Consider the following 23,829-nt stretch of genomic DNA (forward strand, 5'->3'; position numbering starts at 1 on the left):
ACCGGGGGTTTGGGGAAGCACAGCGCAGCAGGGTGACCGGCTCGTCCCGCGCCGCGGGTCCCCACAGCCCCAGAGCCGCCCGCCCGGCGGCTGCGGCACCGATGCGCTGTCCGCGGTGCTGACGCCGGCCACCCTCTCGGTCGGGAGGGGGAGGAGACGCCCTCATTCTCCGGTCGCCCCGAGTCGAGTGGCCCTTTCTCCGCTCCTAAGCGGAATCTTTTCCCCAAAGGAACCCTCCGAGACCTGGCGCTGTGGATGGATGCAGGAAGAAGACGCGAGCGACAGGGAACTTAAACTTCGGACTGGAGCTGGAGAGCCCAGTGTCAGGGCATTACCGTCTTTCGGCCTCCAGCACCTGAGACCACAGGACAACATCAAGTTGAGCAAAGTTTGACGACGGTTTGGACAGAAGGGAGGGATTCCGGAGCCGAAGCGCAGGGAGGGGCTGGACGGTATTCCCTGGCGGCGTGGTAGCCAGCACCGCAGTCCGGACACCTGCTTCGGTGCCCCGCATTAGTGCAGCCAGAACGACAGGGAGGCGTCGCAGCAGCCCAACTCCCCACCCCTTCTCTCCCTTCCTTACTCCCCACCCCCCAACACCCCGCCCCGGGCGCCGGTGACTCCGCCTCTCCGTGCCGGGCGGCTCTCCGGCTGGAGCTGGAAAGGGAGCGCTTCCCCGGACTCAGCTCGGTTCCGAGGCTCCGAAGCCGACGCCGCCAGCTCAAGCCCGGGGGCGGGAGCTGGACTGCCCACGGAGCCTGCGCTGGGGAGCCGCTGAGCCGGGAACGTCTCATGGGACGCGCCCGGGGTCTCTCTTCGTGCCCTGCTCTCCCGTCTCTGTCCTAGGCGCCCGGGCTCTACAGCCCGCCCCGCCCGCAGCCCGCGGCCTGTCTGGAGAGGAGTATGAGGCCCGGGGCCCCGTGGACGCCGGCCACAAGGCGGCAGGGGCCTACCTTGAGACCCCCGCGCCCGAGGGCGGTGGGTGAGGAGCCGCGGCAGCCGGCCAGGCGTCGGGGCGCAGAAAGGAGCGCCCCAGCTCCGGCGCCCGAAGGGCCGCGGGACCCGTGTGCGGCCTGAGCGCCGAGGAGGAGGCGGAGGCGCCCCGCCGTCCGGGCTCTGGAGGAGGCGGCGAGGGGCTCCGCGGCGGCCCCCGACCCCTGGTCACCATCCTCACGTTTCTGCTCCCGCGGGGGGGATGTCGCGGCCCGGGCCCCGAGCGCCGCCCCGGCCCCGGGGCTGAGCTCCGGACCATGTCCTCCCGCAGCCCCCGGCCCCCGCCCCGCCGCTGCCGCCGCCGCCTGCCGCGCCCCTCCTGCTGCTGCTGCTGCTGTCGCCGCTCGCACCTCAACGAGGACACGGGTCGCTTCGTGCTGCTGGCAGCGCTCATCGGCCTCTACCTGGTGGCTGGCGCCACAGTCTTCTCGGCGCTCGAGAGCCCGGGCGAGGCGGAGGCGCGGGCGCGCTGGGGCGCCACGCTGCGCAACTTCAGCGCGGCGCACGGAGTGGCCGAGCCGGAGCTGCGCGCCTTCCTCCGGCACTACGAGGCCGCGCTGGCAGCCGGCGTCCGAGCCGACGCGCTGCGCCCGCGCTGGGACTTCCCCGGCGCCTTCTACTTCGTGGGCACCGTGGTGTCGACCATAGGTGAGCGGCGCGCCCAGCGGGCGACTTTCCTCTCCGCGTCTTTCACGTGCCGCCCTTTCCACTGCTCGGGGCTCGAGCCGCGTCCCTCGGCTCCCTCTTCCCTTCTGAGGCCCCGCTGCCTACTTTCATTTCGCCCTCTCCTCCCCACCCGTCCCCCTCCTCCTGCTCGGTCTCCCTCTTTACTGGCTTTCGGCGCGGGAGGTGGCCTGAGAGGCCCATCTCTGGCGCGCACCCAGCGGTGACTGCCTGGCAAAGAGGCCAAACGGGGAGAACCCTCACCCGGGCGCTGGGCAGACGGGGGGCCGCCCGCGCTCCAGCACTTGCCAACTGCGTGACCTAACCGCTTGTGCCTCAGTTTCGGCTTCTAAAAAAGGACTTGGGAGAACATGTATCAGGGGCCTGCTGCTTCCTTCTTATTTCTCACGCCCCCTAGTCCTCGGTTTCCTCATCCAGGTGATTTGGAAAACCCTTCCTCTCTCCACTCACAGCGTTGTTACCTCCCTTCTCTTCTCCTTTCTTCTTTTACACGCGTTTTCCCTCAGAGTCCTCCAGCCCTTTTACCCTGGGGAAGGCGACCATTTCCCCAGACGAATCCCTAGATCTCCTTAGCTTTTTTTTTTTTTTTTTTTTTTTTTTTTTACAGTCTACACCACCCCATTAGACTTGGAGAATAGGACTGCAGCCGCTCTGGTTCTGGTTTTCTCCTCTTACTTCCCCCCTCCCCTCTTCCAGCTTCCCCTCCAATTTCTTGACCTCTCTTCTTTGTTACCTTGCTATCTTGTCCAACCAATAGTGGCACCAAGCGGGTAGCTTGGGTGCAGGGGGTAGTTTCTCTATACTTTCCATCATCCCTTCCTCTTATTTTTGGTAAAATAGTTCATGATTTTGCAACTGTACAAAAAATGCTGTGTAACTATTCCTCGAAGCCCCCCTGTTTCTTTCGCCCCTCCTCTGAGCCTCTCTTGTAGAGATTGTGGAGCCATCACTACTCCCCACTCCACCCTGTCCCTCTCTTTATTCTCCTCTCACCCACTTTCCCCATCCCTCCCCCACTTTCCCTGGGCCCTGGGTGTCACGTGAAACAGACCTCTTCCCGTTACTGTATAGAGTGCAGAATAAATACAAGATTTTCACTTTGGCAAGACTTTGTGTCTCATCTCCTCCTGCTTCCAGTCCCAGGGTGGAAGAAGGCCCTTGGCTGGTCATGCCTCTAGTCACCCCAAAGCACTATCCCCCGGTGGTAGTTCTGGAGGAGGGGACTGGATTCACTGGGCTGAGAGGTGAGGGATTGCACCGGCCCGCCTTCTGTGGGTGGGTTCTGGGCTGGATTGGTATGCCAGCTTAGAGACGGGGGAATGGACTAACTGGCCAGCGTAAGCCATTGTAGGTGGCTGCTGGGAGGCAGAGAGAAAGACTGCGTCCATGTGCAGGATATGAGCAGCTAGAGATGGCTCTCTGAGTGTATATGTATAGTCTACGAAAGGGCTTCCTTTCAATGAATTTTCATGTGTCATGTTTGATCTGATGACTTTAAATAGAAAAGGCAAATGTGGCCCAAGTCCAAAGTACACACAAATTGGATAAAAATACCATTTAAAAGCTATATCATGTTGTTATGGTGATTGAAGATATAAAATGACCCCCTTAAAAAAAAATCCCCTTTTAAGAGCTGCATCAAGTTGCTATAGCAACTAGAGTTTTTTTTTCTTTTTTTTTTTTAAGTGCTTTAAAAGTACCAAAGATGCTTAGTCCTGGAAGATGACATCATGTGTTCATAGCTCATTACTGATTTATGTTCTTCCTCTTGTAAACACACCCTTTTGCTTTCACCTAGAGGCAACCTGTGCACAAGTTGGGCAGCCACAGCCTTTCTTTCCCAGCGGTGTGCTCTGACCTTGGCTTCCTAATGGAGCCCACAGGTTAAGGGAAAGGTGGGAGCAGTGTCCCCTTCCCCTACAGGCCATGAGTCTATCCAAATGGGGCCTCATTCCAGTGACCTGTGGTCTCTGTGCCTTTCTGATGAGCTCCCATCAATGCCTTCATTCACCGCCCAGCCATGGCTTCTACAGCTTCTGTCAGTTCTTTGCACAAAATCAAGTCAGCGTGTTGGTAAATTGTTCCAAGCCCGAGCCCTTAATCTACGAGCAGGATTGGCTGTTCTTTAGTCAAGCAGAAAGAAACTATGTTCTCTTTCTTGATTTGTGTTTGGGGATGTAGGCAAGCATTGTAGGAGGCTATGCTGAAGCTGGTGGCTATGTTACAAATGACCCAGCACATTGTTTCCAAAATCTGCTGCAGGGAGATATTTATCTCTGAGAAGAGCTGCACTCAGGACCAGAACCAGCCAGTGGACAGCTCGGCATTGAACTAGCCCCTTTGCAGAGGTGCCAAGAAAGCCACACAAGTAGCAGGGTCTCTATCAGTTATCCACCTGCTGACGTGGTCTGGGGCAGTGGTTCAAATTGGTCACTTCTGTCACATAAGTTCTGCTGAATCCTGAAGTAGCATGATTTTTATTTCAGGCTTCTCTTGCAAAATGTACTTGGATGAGATTTAAGTAAAGACCTACCTACGTCAGTTTCACTTCTGTTTATGTAGTTCCTTTCCCTTAAATGCCCTGAGTCTTCAGAGACAATTATTATTACTGGTGCTTTTATGGATTCTGCAGCTCAGGGAACCAAAGCCGAATCCAAAATGGGCAGTCAGTATTCTCTATCTGACACCTCATCCAGCGAAGAGGAAAATTAGCATGCACTCGGTTTTATTTGAATATCACAGTGTGTATGGTCCAGGCAGCAGTGTGGACATTTTCTTGTATTGTATAGACCCAACTAAATGATTCATCTAGACTTTAGTGTAGAAAACCCTTTCTTCATTCATCCCATAAATATGATATATTGTGTATATCAGGCCCCAAGTGCTAATATTTGGATTGCAGTGTTCATGGGCGCCACATCTTGGCTAGCCTCACTAATGATGATTGGAACAAGGAGGGGTCCTTTGGTCCAATCCCGTGTGGCTCAGAGTGTTAAGGGACGTGTCTCAGGTCACAGTTAATTACGTATTCAGCTGGGTCCAGAATCCAAGTTATGCAGTGTTTCTTCTACCAGTTTCATTGATACAATTGGTGGGCACATTCCTGTTTGAGGCTGAAGTATTTAATAACGTGTGTGTGTGTGTGTGTGTGTATCTGTATCTGTGTGTGTGTCTGACAGACACTACAGCAGGGCTGAGCAAAAGGACTGGTCTGTTGGTCAGGCCAACAGTTGATTAAGTCCAGAGAAAACTTGAAGGATCAGACACATCTTAGAGGTCAGATAGACTAGAAGCATCTGGTAAGTCTTAGACAGCTGGGAAGGCAAGAGCCAGTACCAAGAAGGTTAGAGACAGAAATGCTAGCAAGTAGGAGACATTCGAGTAAATTCTGGTCCAAGGACAGCAGCCACTTTCTCTCTGCCTTCTCTTGCACGTGTGTGTGTGTGTGTGTGTGTGTGTGTGTGTGTGTGTGTGTGTGTGTGTGTGTGTAGGGGAGGGGAAGAAGGGGCAGGAATGGGCCTTCAGCTAGAGGGAGACACAGAAGAAAAATTCAGGTGTGGTTGTGTGTACTCATGTTAGATGAAACACCATGATGAGGTAGAATACTTGTCCTGACATTTGGCTTGAACAAGGCCCATATCCGGAGCTAGGTAATTTGCAACTGTCCGTACAACATAGACCCAGTGGGAAGATTTGCCAGTGGCTGTTCAGTGGTAGTTGAGGCTGAATAGAAAGTCAGTCTGAATAGCTTAAGCAAAATGAAAATCCACTTCGTGGTCTAAATTATTCATATTGATTGCTTACGCTGAACTGAAATCCTGGGCAGTTACTATTTCTGCCATTTATGCTCTATGACATATTCCCAGGGGATTGAAATCAAGTTTGTTTTCATGTAAATACATCCATTTATTCATCCCTCCATTTAACAAAATCCAAGACAAGCAGAACTCATAACCATGCATGTGTCACCTTTGGCATGTCATCTGCATCTCCCGTGATTACATGAACTCCTAAAGAGAAAGACACTGGCTGGTGTTCTTTTAGTACTAAATAGTATTCTTGGAGTCAGGCCCTAGCTCAAAGATATTCAAGCAATCCAAAGAGTATTAATCCATCATTTCACATCCTAAAGGATGTTTTATTGGTTTACTTTGAAAAGATTAAAAGGAAACTCTCCACTGGGGTTTTAATTATGCAACTGCTGTCAGATTTACACATAGAGAAGAACATATTTCAAAGTCTCTCTCAAATGGCAGCTTGATATAAACAGAAATATTTTTGCTTCCTTTTATTAGGTTTTCTGGCAGCATATTTTAGCTATAAAGCTAAAACCATGCCGCTGTAGCCGGGATGGTGTAGGTATAAGAGATGTCACTTTTGGCACTGCATAATTTAGCTTGCTACTTTCAGAATTAGGCATACTTAATTTTCAAGTCCTAACTTTTTACTTCTTTTTTAACATGGAGTTTTAAAAATGTTTTTGCTTCAAAGGAAACTAAGACATTATGAGTCCGAAATGTCACTACCACATTTACATTCGGTTTTCTTCTGACATGTATGTAATCCAGCTGGAGGCGGCTCTGATGCCGGGAATGAAATACATTACCCAGAAGGAGAGGAGTACCTTTCCTCGCTTATTTCTCTCATCAGCTATTTTTTATTGGAAGATGATGCTATGACAACTCTGAAGGACATTTAGGGGAAAAAAAATCCATCATTAGATTTGAAGCTGTAGACGGAGAGCAAGGAAATACATTCTAATTCACTGCTCTGTCCTCAGCACCCAGCACTGAACCCAGCACATTGTAAATAGTCAATAATTATAATAACTCCTAATACTCTGCCCTAACATAACTGTTTTCATTTTTGCAAGTTCCCCTGCAGTTCTTTGTCACCTTTTGTAGGAAAAGGAAAGGGAACTACTTGACAAGTGCTGAGCTGCTTTTGGTAACATTTTTTTATCAGTGTTGTTTCCATGTTTCTACATACTAAGTTTAATGGGTGCGTAATATTCTATGTAACTGATGTTCTGTAATTTACTACCCCTGTTGCTGTGTAGCTGGGTGTGGTTCCCAATTTGGGGGCTGTTGTGAGTAATGCCACAGTCATCATCTTTATGAAGATGGCCTTTTCTTTATGCAATATCTCCTTCAGTTGAATTCCCAGCAGTGAAATTGATAGTCAGGGCACACTACCATCTTCATGGCTCCTGGGGCCAGTCCCTCTGGAGTGAAGGACTGTCTCATCTCTCCTGAGCTGAGCCTACAACCTCTACAAAGCCTAGAAGAGACTGGACAGTTACCCAGCAAATTGCCCCATGGAAACAGGCCACAGATTCACTTGGTTTACTCCAGGATTGCACTCACTCCCAGGGGCTGAGCTGACCCCTGAACAAGTCAGTGACTAAAGCATCTTCAGCCTCCCTTGCTTTAATGAGAGCCACTTCCTCTGGGACATTCTGGGTGGGTGGAGAAGGGCAGGAAGGAGAACAGGAGCAGCTGCCCGGCCATCAAAGACAGAGACGGGGTACCTGGACCTTCTTCCTTCCTGTCCCCTGCATTCCCGGGATGTCTGCCACCACTCCTGGGCCAAGCCAGTTGAGGGAGAGGGTTCTTCCCTTTGGTCCTGACTGTGCCCAAGGACCCCAGCCTGGACTGGCCCAGAATTGTGCCACATGGAGCAGACACCTACCTCTAGAGTATTCCAGCTGGAGAGCACCATAGAAATCCTCCAGAACTTTCGCGAGGCATTTATACCATTTTGTCAACAAAAGCCAACAAGCAGCCTATTACAGAAAACAGGGGAGCTGGAGCCCCACCCGTCAGGCCTCCCCTTAGATGCCATGTACTCCCTGAAAGCTTCTCTGAGGAGCCCTGGTGCTCCTCCAAGACCAACCTGAAGAGGGTTAGGTTGGCCTTGTTCCTCATTTTACGTAGGTTCAGAGAAGGAGAGAGGGTGTTCAAGGTTGCACAGCAAGTCAGAGGGGCATTTGCTGAGAGCTGGTGCTGACCCAGGACCTGCCTATGTGGACTCTGAGGTCCTTGAGCTCTCATGCCGCCTTGGAAAAGTTTCCTGAATACTGCTGAAGATCTCTCTGTCTGTCTCTCTCCCTCTCTCTCGCTCGCTCTCACACACACACACACACAAACACACACACACACCCTGCAAATGATGGGACAAGTACAGAACCAGATCCCGCCATGGCTCTTCTGAGCAGATACCAGTCTTCCCAGAAGGGGTGAAAGTTGAACAGTTCATCAAAGACAAAGGGGAAGAGCTTGGAGGGAGGCGGGTAGGGCCTCTGAGGAGCAGCAAAGTAAGTCGAGTGCCTTGGAGGGTCCTCCAGGGAGAAGCTCCTGCTGCATCTGAAGGCTGTGGGGGAGCCTTAGGTCTGTGTTCGAAGGTGGAGCTCAGGGCTCCCACCCCCGTCAACTACAGTGGGACTCTCCGTGCCCTTGCGTGGTGGCCTCAGATTCAGAGGAGGTGCGACGGAGCAAAAAGCCACTGTGTTTCTGTTCACAGCCCCAGCCCAGGGTCTTCCCTAGTTTCCTAGCCCTCCCCTTGCTTCTGCCCAGCTCCACTGACCTTCCCAGGATCCAGGGCTTGGCCAGGGGCTGCCAGCCAGCCAACCAGAATGTGGGGCTGAGGTGGGCGCGCTGGGCAGTCTCAGGCTCTGATCTCACCTGGGGTCAGTGGCAGGGTTTCTACGAGGTGAAGTTTGGGGAGGCATAGGGTCTTGAGGCTCTGAGGACAAAGGACTTTCCATGGGACTGAGACGGTACAGGAGAGGTGCTGGTAGAGAGTGAGAGAGAACCGAGGCCCCCTGGCTCACCCCAAGCCAGCTCTAGGCAGCTGCCACCACGGCTGTCAGGCTCTGGCCCCAGGAAGTTCTGTCCTAAACCAGGCCATTCCCTAGCCAACCGCCAGCTCTAATTCTTGGGGGACCGTAGCAGCCAGTGGCTCTGGTGAGGATGCTCTGAGTGTCACCTCCTCCCTGGGCTTGGGCAAGCCCAGCTCAGGACTAAGCTCCCAAGCTCACTAGCAGGATGGGTGTGCAGGGCCCTGTGAAGGATTAAGCTCTGGGGGACCCACTCTGTCACTTCCCCCAGATCCCAGGTGACTCCAGGATGGAGCTTCCGGTATCTTGTAATTTGAAGTTTTACAGTGTCTGGATACAATGTCATTATTCTCACAGTAACAGATATTGCCGACCAGGAAGGCAGGGCAGCACAGAGCAGGGCCTCTCAATCAGTAAAGTGCATGCAAATCACCAGGCTCTCGTCAAAGTACAAGAACACTTTCTGTTCGGTAGGTCTGTGTGGGACCTGAGACTGCATTCCTCATTAGCTCCCAGTGACGCCCATATTCTTGGTTCCCAGACCGCACTGGGCATAGCATGGGAAGAGAGAAGCAGCAGTGAGTCAGGAACTGGCAGCTTGGACCCACTCTGCCCCTCACTGGCTGCACGGCTGTGGGCAGGACACGACACCACGCAGGGCCTCAGTGGCTTCATTCCTAAAAGCAGGGAGTGCCGGGGTCACGTGGGTCCCTTCCAGCTCTGATGTTCTCATATCTGGGAAGGCTATTCGCTCACATCCTCTGGTGCAGTTTAGTGCAGACTAAATGCACCAACTCTGCAGACTGGGTCCCAGTCCCAGTTCTGCCACTGACAAGCCATGTGCTCCCAGTGAGAGGATGTGCCTCTTCTTACCTCAGTTCCCTCCTCTGTAAAGTGAGGATAACAATGTTCCCTACCCCACGGGCACCTCCAAGGGTTGAATGAGCTCATCCACGTGTGCAGTGCCTGGCAAACCCTTGGAAAGCATCAGCTCCTCAGAACTGGGCAAGCCTCCTGGGTTGCCATCCTGCACGGGGGGAAACCGAGGCCCAGTTCATCGCCGACCCACCACTCTGCGTACAGCCCTCTGGGTCTCAGCCGCCCCTGCACTGTGGCATCTGCCGCCCTCTCATCGGCCGCTGTCTCTGGGGCATGTTGCTGTCCTGCGCCGTTACATAACTGGCCTGGGAGGGTGCTTTTTAAAATGCATTTTCTTTGGTTCCTCAACTAGAATGTGTTAATAATTCCTCACGTGTGTGCTCTTTGATCTTTTTAAAGAAGCTGTTTGGTGAATAACTGAACAAGTGACTGAGCGGTGGTTTAGACCATTGTCCCCCGGTACGTCTCTGCTTCTCACCCCCAGAGCAGAGCCCTGGGGAGCCACACCCCTGCCCACCATCCTGGTTTAGTGGGCTGAGGCCTCCTGGCAGTGCTTGGGCTTAGGGGGAGGTCATGGAGCTGAGACCAGCAGAGAGGCCAGATGGGGCTGAGGCCAGGCCTCGCTACGCTTCTCTGAGGCGACTCTGGTGTTGGGACTGCGGGTGGAGGAGGCTGCAGGACGGCACTGAGGTGAACAGCCCCACTTTGGGTGGGAGCCAGGGTGCTGCTTCAGGCCCCCAGGCCCAAACCTTACTCTGTACCCTTCACCCTGGGGCTACTCAGCTCCCCGGCTGGGTAGACAAAGCATTCCCTGTCCTAGGGCAGGACAGGGGAGGCTGCAGGGCCTGCCAGCATCTTCCCTCTCCAGACTCCACCATGCCAGCAGCCAGGGCCTTTGTTCCGGGGAGAAAGAGGGTAACCGCAACATCGCTGGTCTCACTGATTGTCACCCCCCCACACACACACGCGCACACACACACACACACACACACACACACACACGTCGTGCTTGCCCGTTTACTGTGTTTTTACCCATGTTTATTCAGGAACCTGCCCCAAAGCCTAGGACAGCAAAGAGGATGCTATTATCCCATTTCACAGACGAAGAGACAGGCTCAGAGAGGTTAAGCGATTTGCCTGGGTTCACACAGCAGGGAGTCAATGGCAGGATAGAGGATTCAGCCCTCCTGACTGTATAGCATCCTTTCTGTTGCCTCTGAGCCATGCACGACCACAGAGAGAGAAGAGTCACAGCCCAGTCTGGGGTCTGGGGGCGGTGGGGGCAGAAGAGGTGAATATGAGGTGGTGTCAGCAAGGGCTCAAGCAGAGTTTAGGGGCTTGGATTTGACTGTGCTATGCTCCTTGTAGCCCCCATGGCTACACTGAGCTTTCCATCCTACACAACGCTGCGCCCCTTTTGAGGGAGGCTGCAGGCAGGCAAAGCATGGTGCTTCCCGCAGAGCTCACTACAACTCTGGGAGCCGTTGATGGGAACTTTGGGGGCCAACTACACCAAGCTCTTGCCCAGAGAAAGGACCTCATGAGCTGAGGGCCCTCAGCCTTGCACCTGGGATAGCAGCAGTGGCCACAGAGCGGCGGGACCAGAAAAGCAAATAACCGGAAGGTCCGCACTTGAGCACATCAGCCAGGAACGTCTGGGCACACGGCCAGCTCAGGACTGTCCAAGGTCATGTCCTGGAGGCAAACCCACCCAGACATTGAGGGAAGGCATGAAACCAAGCACCTGCTGGTGCATCCCCAGCTCTAGCCACTCTTAACTTCTGGCCATCCCTCCTGCACCCCACCCTGAACCCCAGGCACATTCCGCCTCCAGGCCATCGCTCAGGCTGTTTTCTCCACCTGGAATGTTTTCCCCTTTCTCTCCATTTTCCACCAAGTGAACTTGGACTTCAAGGCGCAGCTCAAACGAGGCCACTAGAGCGAGACCTTCTTGGAGCCCCTCTCACTGCCCCCAGACACGTGGTCATTACCTCTTTCTATGCCAGTTTCCCTGGCAATAATACCAGCCTCTGTTCGGTGGGGTAAGGTATGGTAAAGGCTGGTACCGGACCCAGAACATCGTAGGTATCCTTTCTCCTTCCTCCCGGTCAGGAGCTCTGTCTTAGTAGTGCTTGTCACTGCTACAGTTAATGACAGTAATAGCCATATGGCAGCAGCCATGCATTGAATGACTACTGTAAAGTGGGCACCGTGTCTGGAGATGGGGATAATTGAAAAGCAAAGAGGTAGTTTCTGCAAATCATGGAGCAGAGTGCTTGGCACAAAGTAGGTGATTAATCAATGTTGAATGGATGGAATGAATAAATGAGTGTGAGTAACTGAAAACCTTGGACTGCTGGAAATAATAAAAAGAGAGTAGAAAAACCTGGGCCCAGGCTGGGCTCCAGGAACCTCCCAGCACCCCCGTCTCCCTCCCCGCCTGGCAGGTGTGCAGGAGACAGCTAGCTCATTCTGGCTGGGGCTCCCCTGGCGGACAGTGCTGTCTCCGTGGCTCTCTGAGTCAGCTGGGTCCTTGTCCTACCCTGCCTGGGGCCCGGCAGAATCACTGGATTGATACCAAACCAGACAGTTCTGAGCCTCAGCCCCCAGAGCCCCAGGAGTGGTGGGAAAAGTTCAATTCTGAACAAGGAGGCCAGGCTCCTTGGCCCCAGGTCTCCCACCAACCCAGATGCCCCATCTGGCCCTGGCCTTGGCCGCAGCTTCCAGCCACAAGGAAGCCCTGCTGAGTTCTGCCTCTCGGCTCAATAGTTCTACCTTTTCCATCACCAGCCCATGGCACACCCCTTAGAAACCAGATGTTGGCTCACAAATTGGACAGAAGTTTTATCGGTAACTAAATGCAATTCCACAAATCCGGAAAACCACCCCTATCCACACAGCCCAGCACCATCACAATGCCTCTAAAAATACTTGGGGAAGCTTTTATTGGAATGGGGTGTCCCAGCTTTCTGGAAAGTTACAGTTGAGATAAACACAAGCCCCGAATCGCACTCCGCGTGACTCTTCCCTAATGCTTTCCAAATGGCCCCGACCTCATTCCCTTGCTGCCAAGTGTGCGGAATTCTGAGCACCTCGTGGTGAGCTGCTCACACCAGGACCTGCCAGAGAAGCTTCAGGGACAGCCCAGGCCGGAGAGGGAAAGGAAAACACAAAACTCTGCCCACGTTGAGTGAAACTGCGGGGCTTGATCCCCCCAGCACCCAGGAGCCTGTCTCTCCTGTTCTCTGCTCCATCACCCAGTGCCTAGCACCAGGCTTGGCACATGGGAGGGGCTCCACGAATATTTGTGGAAAGAACATAAATTTGAATAATTGGCCATTTCCAAGATTCTCAACTCTACCTAGGCACCAGTTGAAGGAAAAGTAAAATATGAAAATCTCCACTTACAAATCAGACGATGATTCACTTTGTAAAAGAAAGCTTCAATTTGCAAAGGTCTTCACTCCGGGGCTTCTCCAGGCACACCAGTGCATTTACAGTGAGATGCAACGTGCGGCCAGTATGTCAGGAACCCAGAGCCACACCAAGTCCCCTTTACTGCCATTGCCACCTTCACACAAAGCCCAAATCCCTGAGGCAGCCCAGTGCCTAAAGTCAAGGGCTTCTGGTCGAATTAGTGAGCAATACACGTGACCCAGTGGGCAATTCAGAAGTGTGTGTTTCAAGAGCTAATGCAGGTGGTGTGTCTTGTACTGACGAACTGCCCAGGTCCACTGGAGCCGTCCAGCTGACGGAGCATATGCCCAACGTACACAAAGTGCCTCATAAGGCTCCTCGATGTGCATTGTTCAGTCAGGCAGGTGGGCATTGTACGTGTCTCCATGTTAAGAATGAAGAAATCTGCAACACCAAGAGGCGGTTTGCAGTGCAGTGTAGTGGCTAGGCGCAGGTGCTGAGGGCCCTGGCCTGGGTTAGGATTTCAGCTCCATCATTCACTGGTGGGGTTGCCAGGGAACGTCTCCTGCTCATTCACTGAACAAGTCTGGCTCACTGCCTTCCTCTCCGGTCTCCCAGGCATGATCCGTCCAAGACCTGGGCCTCACATTCCTTGACCATCTCACCTACAGCAATGTTTTTCTCTGTCCCACTCTGGCAGGTACTCTGTTCTACCCATGTCCTTGCTATGACCAGTGAACTGCACTGCCTTCAAAGCTCACCTTCAGATCACCACCTCCCATCCTTCCAGCTCTCATCCACTGTTGCCCCAATATAGTATTCCTTGGACCCCCAAACGGGCAGTCCCCTACTATGTTTCCATCATCTTTTCTGGGCCCTCATTTCTTTTCTAATCCAACTTAGATTCAGAGGTGCTTCCCTCTGCAAGCACCCTTAACTTCCTTGCCTCTCTCTCTCTCCCTGCATTGTGTCCCTGTCCCCAACTTGGTACCATCAAAATGCCAGCTTTCCACCTATTCCTTACCTGTACCCAAGCCGCTACACATGGCTGGAGAAAACCATGCAAACATGCTGACTGGTCCAACTTTAAATTAGTGACCCTGGGGACCAGCCAGACACTCCATGCTGGCAGACCCTCCTACTACCTTCCTATTGTGTCAGTTCACCACTTATCCCTCTTCTTCCCACCTCCAGCTTCCCATGGCCCTCACTCTCTGCTCACACTTCCCTGAGAAAATACAAGTCATCAGACAGGGACTCTCATCTTTACAACCGCTGATCCATTCATCATGGGGAGCTGCTTCTTCCTTATGATGGCAGACAGATTGTCCACTTTCAAATGCCTGCTTCACTGGGTCTCATCCCCTCCAACTTTCTCAAAGACTTGTTTCTGCCATGACCCACCCCATACATGGTCAGTGTGTCCTCCATTGGCATGCAAAAATGCTGTCTTTTCTTCCTTCTTAATAGACCCCTCCCTTGACCCCTGCATCACCTTCCAGCTACCTCCCCACTTCTCTGCTCCTCTTTACGGGAAAACTTCTCCAAAGAGTAGTCAACATCTCCCTTCCTCCCCTGGATCCACAACGATCCAGAATCTACCCCATATTTCCACTGAGTCTGCTCTTATAAGATCCCCCATGGCCTCCTTTCTGCTAATCCAGTGATGACTTCCCTGTCTTCATCTTACTCAGCAACTCAGCAATAGTTGACACCACTGGCCATTCCTCCTTGAAATCCTCTTTTCTCTCGGCTTCTGAGACATCGTGCTCTCCTTGACCCTCACTGGCTGCTATCCTGTCTCCTTCACTGAATCCCCTCCTTTGTGTGATCTCTCATTGTTAGAGGACCCCACATTCAGTCCTTAGACCTTTCTCCCTGGATTCTCTCTCCAGACAATGTCACTTAACCTGTAGGGGAAGAAACCTTTTTTCCTCTATGCCCTTAGGTTTTATACCTGGAGTACTGCAAATTAAACTGACAAAAGACAGATTAACATGAGAAAAGTCTTATTATGTATGCATATGGAGGGCTTCATAGAAAAGAACTGACGATCCAAAGACACAGTTAAGCCTGAGGCTTATATACCGTTTTAACAAAGAGCAGTAAATTGTGGAGAAGCGATAAGGCAAAGGCAAAAGGGTCTGGGCTTCTAGGAGTGGTAACTTGTGAGAAGGTAAATATATGGGGGAAAGGAAGGTAAGGGTTATTTTAGTAAGGTTTGTTGTGCAGACTCCAATTTGTGCAGTCTTGGGGTGAGAAGTGTCTCTGGTTATTAAGAGTTGTTCTTCTTTCCTGGTATAGTTGAGGAGGCGGGGGGACACCTTCACAAAGGAAAATTTATACCCTACCTTTGGGCAGATAGGGGAAGGTTAGAAAGCTTTTCCTGAGTCTGCTGTTTCTCTATGGCCTCCAGCTTAAAATAATCCTTATGCCAAAGTTGCATATTTTGGGGTCACATCCTCTGATCCCCTTCACACCCCATGGCTTTAAAGCCCACCTATCTGCTGATGACTTCCAGAAGAATAACCCCAATCTTCCACACTATGCTTCAAGACCACAGGTCCAAGGGCCAGCTTGACATTTCCACGTGGAAGTCTAATATGTATTAAAACTTAAAAAAGACCGAACTAGAACTGTTGATTTCTGCTTTGTTCCAGTCTTCCTCACCTCAATAAATGGTACCATCAGGAAGAGCTGTGCTGACGCCTCTTTCTCTCTAATTTTCCATATTCATCATCAAATCCTGTCAGCTCAATCTGTAAAATACATTCCAATTTCATCCCCTGTCTCTGTGCCCATCACTACTGGTCTACTCTGGTCACAACCACTGTATGTTGCTGGGGCAACTAAATCAGTCTCCTAACCAATCCTCCAGCTTCCTTTCTGCTTCTTGACAACCTCTTCTCCACACAGCAGCCAAAGAGGCCGTTAAAAGTATACATCAGTCAAGCTCTTCCCTTATTTGAAACCCACCAGTGATTCCCCATTGCAGGAAATCTGACTCCTCACCATGACATGCAAGGCCCTGTGTGACCTGGCCCTGCCTCCTCTCAGCCTCACTGGTACTGCTCTCCCCTTTGCTCAACTCATTATGGTGTCCAGACTGGACTTATTAGACCTCAGGGCATTTGCATTTGCTGTTCCTGCTCCTGGGAGTCCAGCTCCCTGGGTCTTGGTATGGCTGACTTCTCAACCACATTCAAGCCTCAATATCTAAAACTAAAATGTCACCCCTTGAGGAGCCTTCTTTAACTACCTGACTATAATAGTGTCCCCCACTCACCTCCAGCCTCTGTCCATCACACTACGGTCTTATTAGAGCATGTACCACATTCCTAAATCATCCAGTTCCTGTATTTACTTGTTTGTTGCCTGACCTCTAGCCACTCCCTGCTCCACGAGAACAGGGGTCTCGTCTCCTCACCCACTGTTATATTCCCAGCGCACAGCACAGCACTTGGTGTTTGTTGAACAAATGAACAAACTTCCAAACCTTCTGTTTTAACATCTATAAAGTGGGAATAAAGCTGTGCGTATCTCACACGGTTGTTGGGAGAATTGTACGAGACCGTGGATGTAGGTGCCTCATCTGGCCATGGCATTTAATAAGCACTCTAACATGAGCTAGTGTTTTTATTAATAATTTGGCTGAGGTCACACAGTGAGCGGTAAAGCTGGACCCCAAATCCTTTGCTCATTCCAGCGTGTCTGAGGCCACCTCTCAGGTTGCAGGGTAGGCCTGGGGGAGCAGTGTGAGTGAGGTCAGGACCAGCCTGCCTTAGGACCAACAACAGGTAAAACTGCTTTAATAGGTTTAGGTCACATCAGAGGGTCTTGAAAGCTGGGCAGAAACGTCTTAGGCTTGGCCTGGGGAGCAATAAGGAGCCATTACATGTTCTTGACGATGCTAAGTGTCTGAGAAGAGGATTCTGGCTGATTAGTCACTATACAGTTATGCCATTAAATCAGGCAATCTAGTTAGCGTAAATTGCCGGCCTCTAGACTGCCTGGAAACGACCAGCGAATTTGAAGTCCCCTGTTTTGGCTGTTCACTTTGAACATTTAAATCAACCCACTACGAGCTGTCCCCCTTCATTTTATGGGGAGCTTATGCATCTCTACAGGTGGCAAATCCTTGAGTTTGTAATCGCATTTCTGAACCGCTGTGTGATTCCAAACTCATTCAAAGGATTGCCAATGCATACTGTTTCTTCATGAGCTCTGAGCGGCTCATGGTATTTGACAGCTCTAAGTTTACAGCCAGCGGTGTACACACTTTGAACAAAGAGCAGAATTTGGCACACTTGACTTAGCAGCCGTGTACACATCTTTCTCGCAATGATGTCTGCCTCATGGGGCTGTGGGGAGGACCCCACATAATAGGCCAAGGGTCAGTGAATGTCTGTTGTTTTGTTTACGTGTGTTTATGCTGAATATTTGTATGCAGAGTGATTTGGGTGGAGAGGGCTAGGGATAGGGGCCGGGGATCCTGTGGCCTTTGGAAAGGAGAAGAGAAGGTACGAGAGATGTTCTCAGGAGCCGAACGGCAGGATCTAGTGACCAGCGCTCAACATGACTCAATATGACCCCCACTAATCTTGGTTCTCACTCTCTGTTCCTCCCCCATTTCCTGACATCAAGATCACACACGAAGATACAGGGAAAGGGGCTGACCATGGGCCTGGGCATCTCTATGATGCGTCCAGAGATTTGTGTGCACATCTAATGATGGGAGGAAGGGGGATGAGGATGCTGCAGGTGCACAGGAGGTGGGAAGTGAAGTCAGGCTGAGGCTGGGGAGAAAGCCCCTCCTCTAAAGCTGGGTTCAGCAGGGAAGCCCTCCCCTCCCTGCTCAGAGGTTGCTGAGGGCAGCCCCCTGTGCTCCGCAGGTGAGAAAGACACTGGGGGAGGATGGCCTGAATGCAGTGGAGGTTGGGGTGTAGCAATGACCTTAATTCATGTCGTCTTTGTCCCTAGAAATCACCTTCACCTTCTTCTAAATCCCTGGTTTATATCTTTTTTAATGTTTTCCATAAAACTGTTTCTTCTTTTATAGCTGTTTATGGCCGAAGGGCACTCTAGCTTCAACTTGGTGCTGAGTACTCTGATTAAATCTATCCCAGCTCCTGACCCTCCCCTCGCCCCAGGGCTGAGCAGAGAGGAAAGAGCTGATGCAGACCCAGCAGAGAGAGGCCCAATTCTCTGTGTGAATGAATGAGCCAGCATCTGCAAGGCCCTGGCTGTTCTCCCTTGTAATTTTTCCAGGGTTTCCAGCCACAGAGTGGTGCTACTGAAGTGACACACATGTCATTTAGAGCTCCTCCCAGCCCCTTTGAGCTATGTGCAGGGCAGCCTGTGGTTAGAGTTGAACTTTCAACCCGTGGCTTGCCTTCCCCTGAACTGGCACCAAAATGTTTTTATGCATCAAGGAGTCTAGAACAAACTTGAGGTATGGCTGCAGTGCGTGTGTGTATATGTGTGTGTCACTGATTTCACATTTTGTGTACAACAGTGAATAAGTAGACAAAGTCCCTGCTATATGGAGCTAACATTGTAGTTGGGGAAGGCAGTCAGTCAACAAATAAGCGTCAGACAGTGATAAATGCTACTGAAAGAAAAAGGTAACAGAATGAAGAGTGATGGAAGACGGGGTGCTTTTTTTGATAGGGTAATCTAAAAGGGTCTCTGATGACATGACTCTTGAGCAAAGACATGGAGTGAAGCAAGGGAGCAAGCCATGTGGCTCCTTGGAGGAAGAGTATTCCAGCAAGTGCAAGGTCCTTAAGTAGGAGCTTGCATGGTTTACTGGAGGAGCAGCAAGGAGTCCAGTGTGGCTGGAGTAGTGTTTGAAGGAAGGTCAAGTGGGAGAGTGTTAGAATGCGAAGTCAGAACAATAGTCGAGGACTACATCACGTAGGGTCTGTGGTCCATGGCCAGGCCTTCAGATTTGACTACTCTGAGTAAAATGGGAGCCATTAGAAGGTTGTGAGAAGAGGAGTAAGATGACCTTATATGTGTAGGGGAGCAAGTGTAGAAGCATGTAAACAAGTTAGGAGGCTTGAACTATTTCAGGTGAGACATCATGGTGACTTGGACAAGAGTGTGATGAGCAGTGTCAGAGAAAAGTGATTAGATCTTTCAGAATATCTTTCAGAAAACATATATTCACTGGGTATAGAAATCTAGGTGGAATGGCTGTTTTGTTTTGTTTTGGGGTTTTTTTGGCCGTGCTGCATGGCATGCAGGATCTTAGTTCCCCGACCAGGGATCAAACCATGCCCCCTGCAGTGAAAGCACGGAGTCTTAACCACTGGACTGCCAGGGATGTCCCTTGCTTTTTTGTTTTAATTACAGCATTTAGAAGGTTGTTTCCTGGCTTGCACAGTTTCTGACAAGAAGTCTGTGATTTTTATCTTTGTTTACGTTAAGTAACATGCCTTTTTTCCTCTGGCTGCTTTTAAGATTTTCTCTTCATTCACTGATTTTCAGCAATTTGGTTTGGGGTTTTTTTGTTTGTTTTTTTTTCTTTTAAAAATATTTATTTATTTATTTAGCCATGCAGCATGGCTTGTGGGATCTTAGTTCCCCAACCAGGGATCAAACCTGCACCCCCTTGCAGTAGAAGAGTGGAGTCCTAACCACTGGACCTCCAGGTAGTTCCCTCGGCAATTTGATTTTGATGTGCCTCAGTACAGTTTTTGTGCATGTGTTTATCCTACTTGGGGCTTATTGAAGTTCTTGGAGCTGTGTGTTTATAAATTTTATTAACTTTGAAAAAATTTTGACCATTATTTCTTCAAATAGTCTTTTTTTTTTTTTACCCCTCACCATCTCTTGTTCGGACTCCAGTTACACATATGTTAGACCACCGATATTGTTTCACAGGTAACTGAGGCTCTTATCTTTGATTTCTTTTTTGTTTTTCAGTCTTTTTCCCCCTCACTGTGCTTCATTTTGAATAGTTTTTATTGCTAGGTCTTCAAGTTCAATCTTTTTTTTCTGCAATGTCTAATCTACTGTAAATCCTATCCAGTGAAATTTTTATTTCACATATTATAGTCTTTATCTCTAGAAGTTGCACTTAGTTCTTTTAAACTTTTTTTCCATTTCTCTCCTCGCTATGTTCATCTTTTTCTTCAAATCTTTGAGCATAGTTAATATATTTATAACAGCTGTTTAAATATCTTTGCTCATTCCCTAATCTCTGCCATTCCTGGTTCTGTTGACAGATTTTTCTCTTGTTTGTGGATTACATGTTCCTTCTTCTTTGCATGTCTGATACTCTTTTATTAGAGACCAGAACATTGTGAGTTTTTGATGCTCGATTACGTTGTCTTCCTTTAAACAGGGCTGGACTCTGTTATGGCAGACAGTTAAGCTTCTTATAGATAAGTATGATCTTTTCCAGACTTGTTTTTAAGCTTTTTAAAGTCAGATCTAAAAGAGCCTTTTCTCTGGGACTAATTTAGCCACAGCATGACCTTTCTGGGGCTCTCTGGAATGCTTTGTGTGTTCACTGAAACCTCTCCACCCTGGCTGATGGGAACTCAGGTGATTCCTGGCTCTGTGAGAATTCTGGGAATTATTTGGCTCACAGCTCTTTGGCAATTGTTCTTTCCTGGAAGTTGTGGGGGTTTTTTTTCTCCCTTGGTTTCACCCTATACGTGCACGGATTGTTATTCAGCCGAATACTCAGGGGAACCCCTGCACAGATTTCTGGAGCTCTTTCTCTTGGTAGTTCCTTCCGCTCCCGTATGCTACCCTGCAAGTCTGCCTTTTTTTGAAGCTGCCTTGTCCTCCTTGAACTCAAATCTCTGTTTCCTCAATTGCAGGAGACTGCTGGGTTCTGGGTCTCCCCTTCCTCTACTGTTGTCTGAAAATTGCCTCCAGGCAGAAAACCAGGGCAATCAAAGGTCTCACCTTGTTTGTTTCCCTCTCTCAGGAACCACAAACTTGTACTACCTCTTTTCCAGTGTCTGAAAATAATTATGTCATAAATTTAGTTTCCTAGTTGTTTATGTTGGGAAAGAAATCTGGATCCAGTTATTCCCTCATGGCCTGAAGCAAAAACCAGTGATTCTGGATATATTCTGAAGGTAGAGCAGTAGGATTTGCTAATGGATCAGATGTACAGTATGAGATAAAGAAAAGAATCAAAAAGGACTCTAAGATTTTTGACCTTAACAACTGGAAGGATGGACTTGTCATTTACTGAGATAAGGGAAGCTTTAATAGAACTAAGGAGGGGGTGGTTGGGAGGGAGATGAGAAGAGCTCAGTTTTAAAAATATTTGAGATGTCTCTCAGACTTCAAATTGGATGTCAGTTAGGCAGTTGGGACTGATGCACATTTAGGATTTGTGAGTCTATGGACCACCGGTTCTTAACGCTGCCTGCAGCAATATTAAAGTCACTTAAGAAACTTTAAAAAAAAAAAAAATCAATGTTCAGACCTGACCTTAGGCCAATTCAATCAGAATCTCTGGGGTCAGGCCTGGGAATTGATATTTTTAAAAGTTCTTCAAGTGATTCTAATGTACGGGCGGAGATGAGAACCACTCTTCTAAGTGTTATTTAAAGCCCTACCAAATATCAACTAGGACAGTGTTCGCGACCCTGGCTGCATATTAAAATTACCTGGGGAGCTTTTAAAAGGCTCGATCACACGCCACACACACCCCGCCAATTCAACTGCATCATACTCTCCGGGGGTGGGGCTTAGGAATTCATAGTTTGTTAAACTCCTCAGGTAACTCCAATATACAGCCAGGGTTGGAACCACGGAGTCCTAGGGCATGCTCGTGGGACCCAGAAGAGAAGATGGAGGCTTACTGGTCTTGAAGGTGAAGGAAGGACTGAGCTAGAGGGAGAGGTCCCAGGATTTCCTCAGATGTCGGAACTGTGGCTGTCCACCCACATTTAAGAATTAGAATCGAAACTCTGACTGGAAACTCACTGTGCACAGGTGGGGCTTGTGGACTCCAGCCTCTCTATAGGTCAGAGGGTGAGCAGCCAGCCATTATCGGTGTGGTGTTGCCCAGACCCAAGTCTCCCCAGGGCTCTTTGGGACAGTTCATCTCCCTCCCCTCCTTGGCTATCGTCCTCTCTGAGCTGCAGTCACCTTCACCGGTCACCATTCTCACCTGCCGTGCACCTTCCCGAACAAAGTCTATTTAAATTCCTCATCCACTGGAAATCTCCCTCCCCCTTCTCAGTGTTTGAGCCTTTACATCCCTTTACCATCATTTGCACAGATTCTTGGGAGGGAGAGTAGATACGATCAGGTGATTAGATGATCATTTTAAATCAGAAGTCTCCCAGCCTTTTGAAGTGTGAGGATCACTTTGAAAGCTAGAGATATTTTTACAGAACCTGTCTGACAGGAGTCACATATACTTCCAGTATCCATTCATTAATAGGGAAAATATTGACACACAAATTCCTCTGAAGTAATTCAATACCACTTTTAAATGCATCTTTTCGTCATCGTAAAACCATTTACATATGTTTGGACAGCACGAGGATGTAGAAAGTTATGACAGCTGAGAACAAGACTCACTTGAACAAATCAATCCAGACGCCTTTGCCATAATTGCAGAGACATAGGCATCCAAGTCAGATGGCTGGGACCCATGGCTCTAGGCCCTGGGAAGCCACTGGAAGTTTTTGAATGGGGGAGGGGCTGTTCCGGGGGCCCTTCAGTGCTACTTGTTTTACAGCTTTTCCCCATCTGGTCTGGTCTGTAGTTGTCTCTTTCTCTGGGAGATTAACGTGGGGGTGGATTCTTCCCCAAAAGAGCACATAGGTAATGCCAGCTGGCCTCCTGAACAAATTAATTCCCCAAAGAGAACAAAAGGAGCTTAGTGAAATTCAGTCTGGGGTTGTACTCATTTCCCCACCTTCCTCTTCTCTATTCTTCCTGACACCCTATCTTTAGAAACTCTGTTCCTTGTTCTCTAACAGCGCAAATGGTCAACATTTCTAAGGCCCATGCTAAGTGCTTTTCACACTTTATCTCCTGCAATCCTCATCACCTCCTGTGGAAGTAGGTACCATTCATGCCCACACTTTACAGAAGAAACCGAGGCCAAGAGAAGTCAAATGGCTTTCTCAGATCAAAGAGCTAGCAAGTGACCAAACTGAGATCCTAACCCAGGTGGCCCTACCGCCTCTGCCATCCCACCCGGCCCTGCGCGGCAAAGTTGGTGCTGCTTGAATGATGAGGAATTAAGAGACATGAAGGTACTTAATAAATGACTGAGGGACTTCCCTGATGGTCCAGTGGAACCCGGGTTCAATCCCTGGTGGGGGAACTAAGATCCTGCAAGCTGTGTGGCATGGCAAAAAAAAAAAAAAAAAAAGGACTGAATTGGGGAAAGACATTGGTCTGTATCCAGACCTCCCAAAGGGTCCATCCTCTGGCAGCAGCCTCCCTGGTTTCCTCCAGGGAAACCTCCTTGACAGTTCAGGGTTCTACAAACTGGCCCAACCCCTCCAAGCCCAAGGGAGTTAATGTTCCCCTTGCTGCACTAGCTGTAGCCAAGCTAGACCAGGTACCGCATACCTCCGGGTCCTCATTACAACGTTACCTCTGCCCAGAATACCCTCTCCCATCCATCCCACTGCACTTCCCCCAAGTCCACATGCTATCCGAGGGCCACCTCCTCTGCAGAGCCCACCCTAGTAATGCAGGCTTCACCAACCCTCTTTCTTCACTTCACTTCTGCCTATGATCATCTGACCACCCGCCCGACCCCTCACTGCCTTATCCTCTCACAGGTGTGTGACTTCCCGCCCCACCATGCTGTCCAACCCTGACTTTAAAAAATAATGACATGTAAAGCAATTATACTCCAATAAAGATGTAAATATATATATATATATATATATATATGTTCATTGAGCAAATTTTTGAAAACAATGAACAACTCATTGAAGGAAATAAAAGCCACCTCTGCATGTACACACACACACACACACACACACACACACACACACACACACACACACACACAC

The 23,829-nt window shown here is 49.9% G+C and overlaps 1 protein-coding gene across 1 annotated transcript in view; it reads left to right on the top strand.

The window, feature by feature from the left end:
- Positions 1-623: 623 nt before the first annotated feature.
- Positions 624-23,829, top strand: part of KCNK12 (potassium two pore domain channel subfamily K member 12) — a 52,125-nt gene continuing 28,919 nt past the window's right edge. The window contains exon 1 of the mRNA XM_027113176.1: positions 624-1,641. Within this exon, the coding sequence (XP_026968977.1) occupies positions 1,251-1,641 (391 nt within the window). The 5' untranslated portion in view covers positions 624-1,250. The remainder of the gene's footprint in view (positions 1,642-23,829) is intronic.

This window comes from Aethalodelphis obliquidens, unplaced genomic scaffold (genome assembly GCF_003676395.1).
Source record: "Aethalodelphis obliquidens isolate GAN/ISIS:26980383/991018 unplaced genomic scaffold, ASM367639v1 scaffold12, whole genome shotgun sequence".
Classification (NCBI taxonomy): Eukaryota; Metazoa; Chordata; class Mammalia; order Artiodactyla; family Delphinidae; genus Aethalodelphis; species Aethalodelphis obliquidens.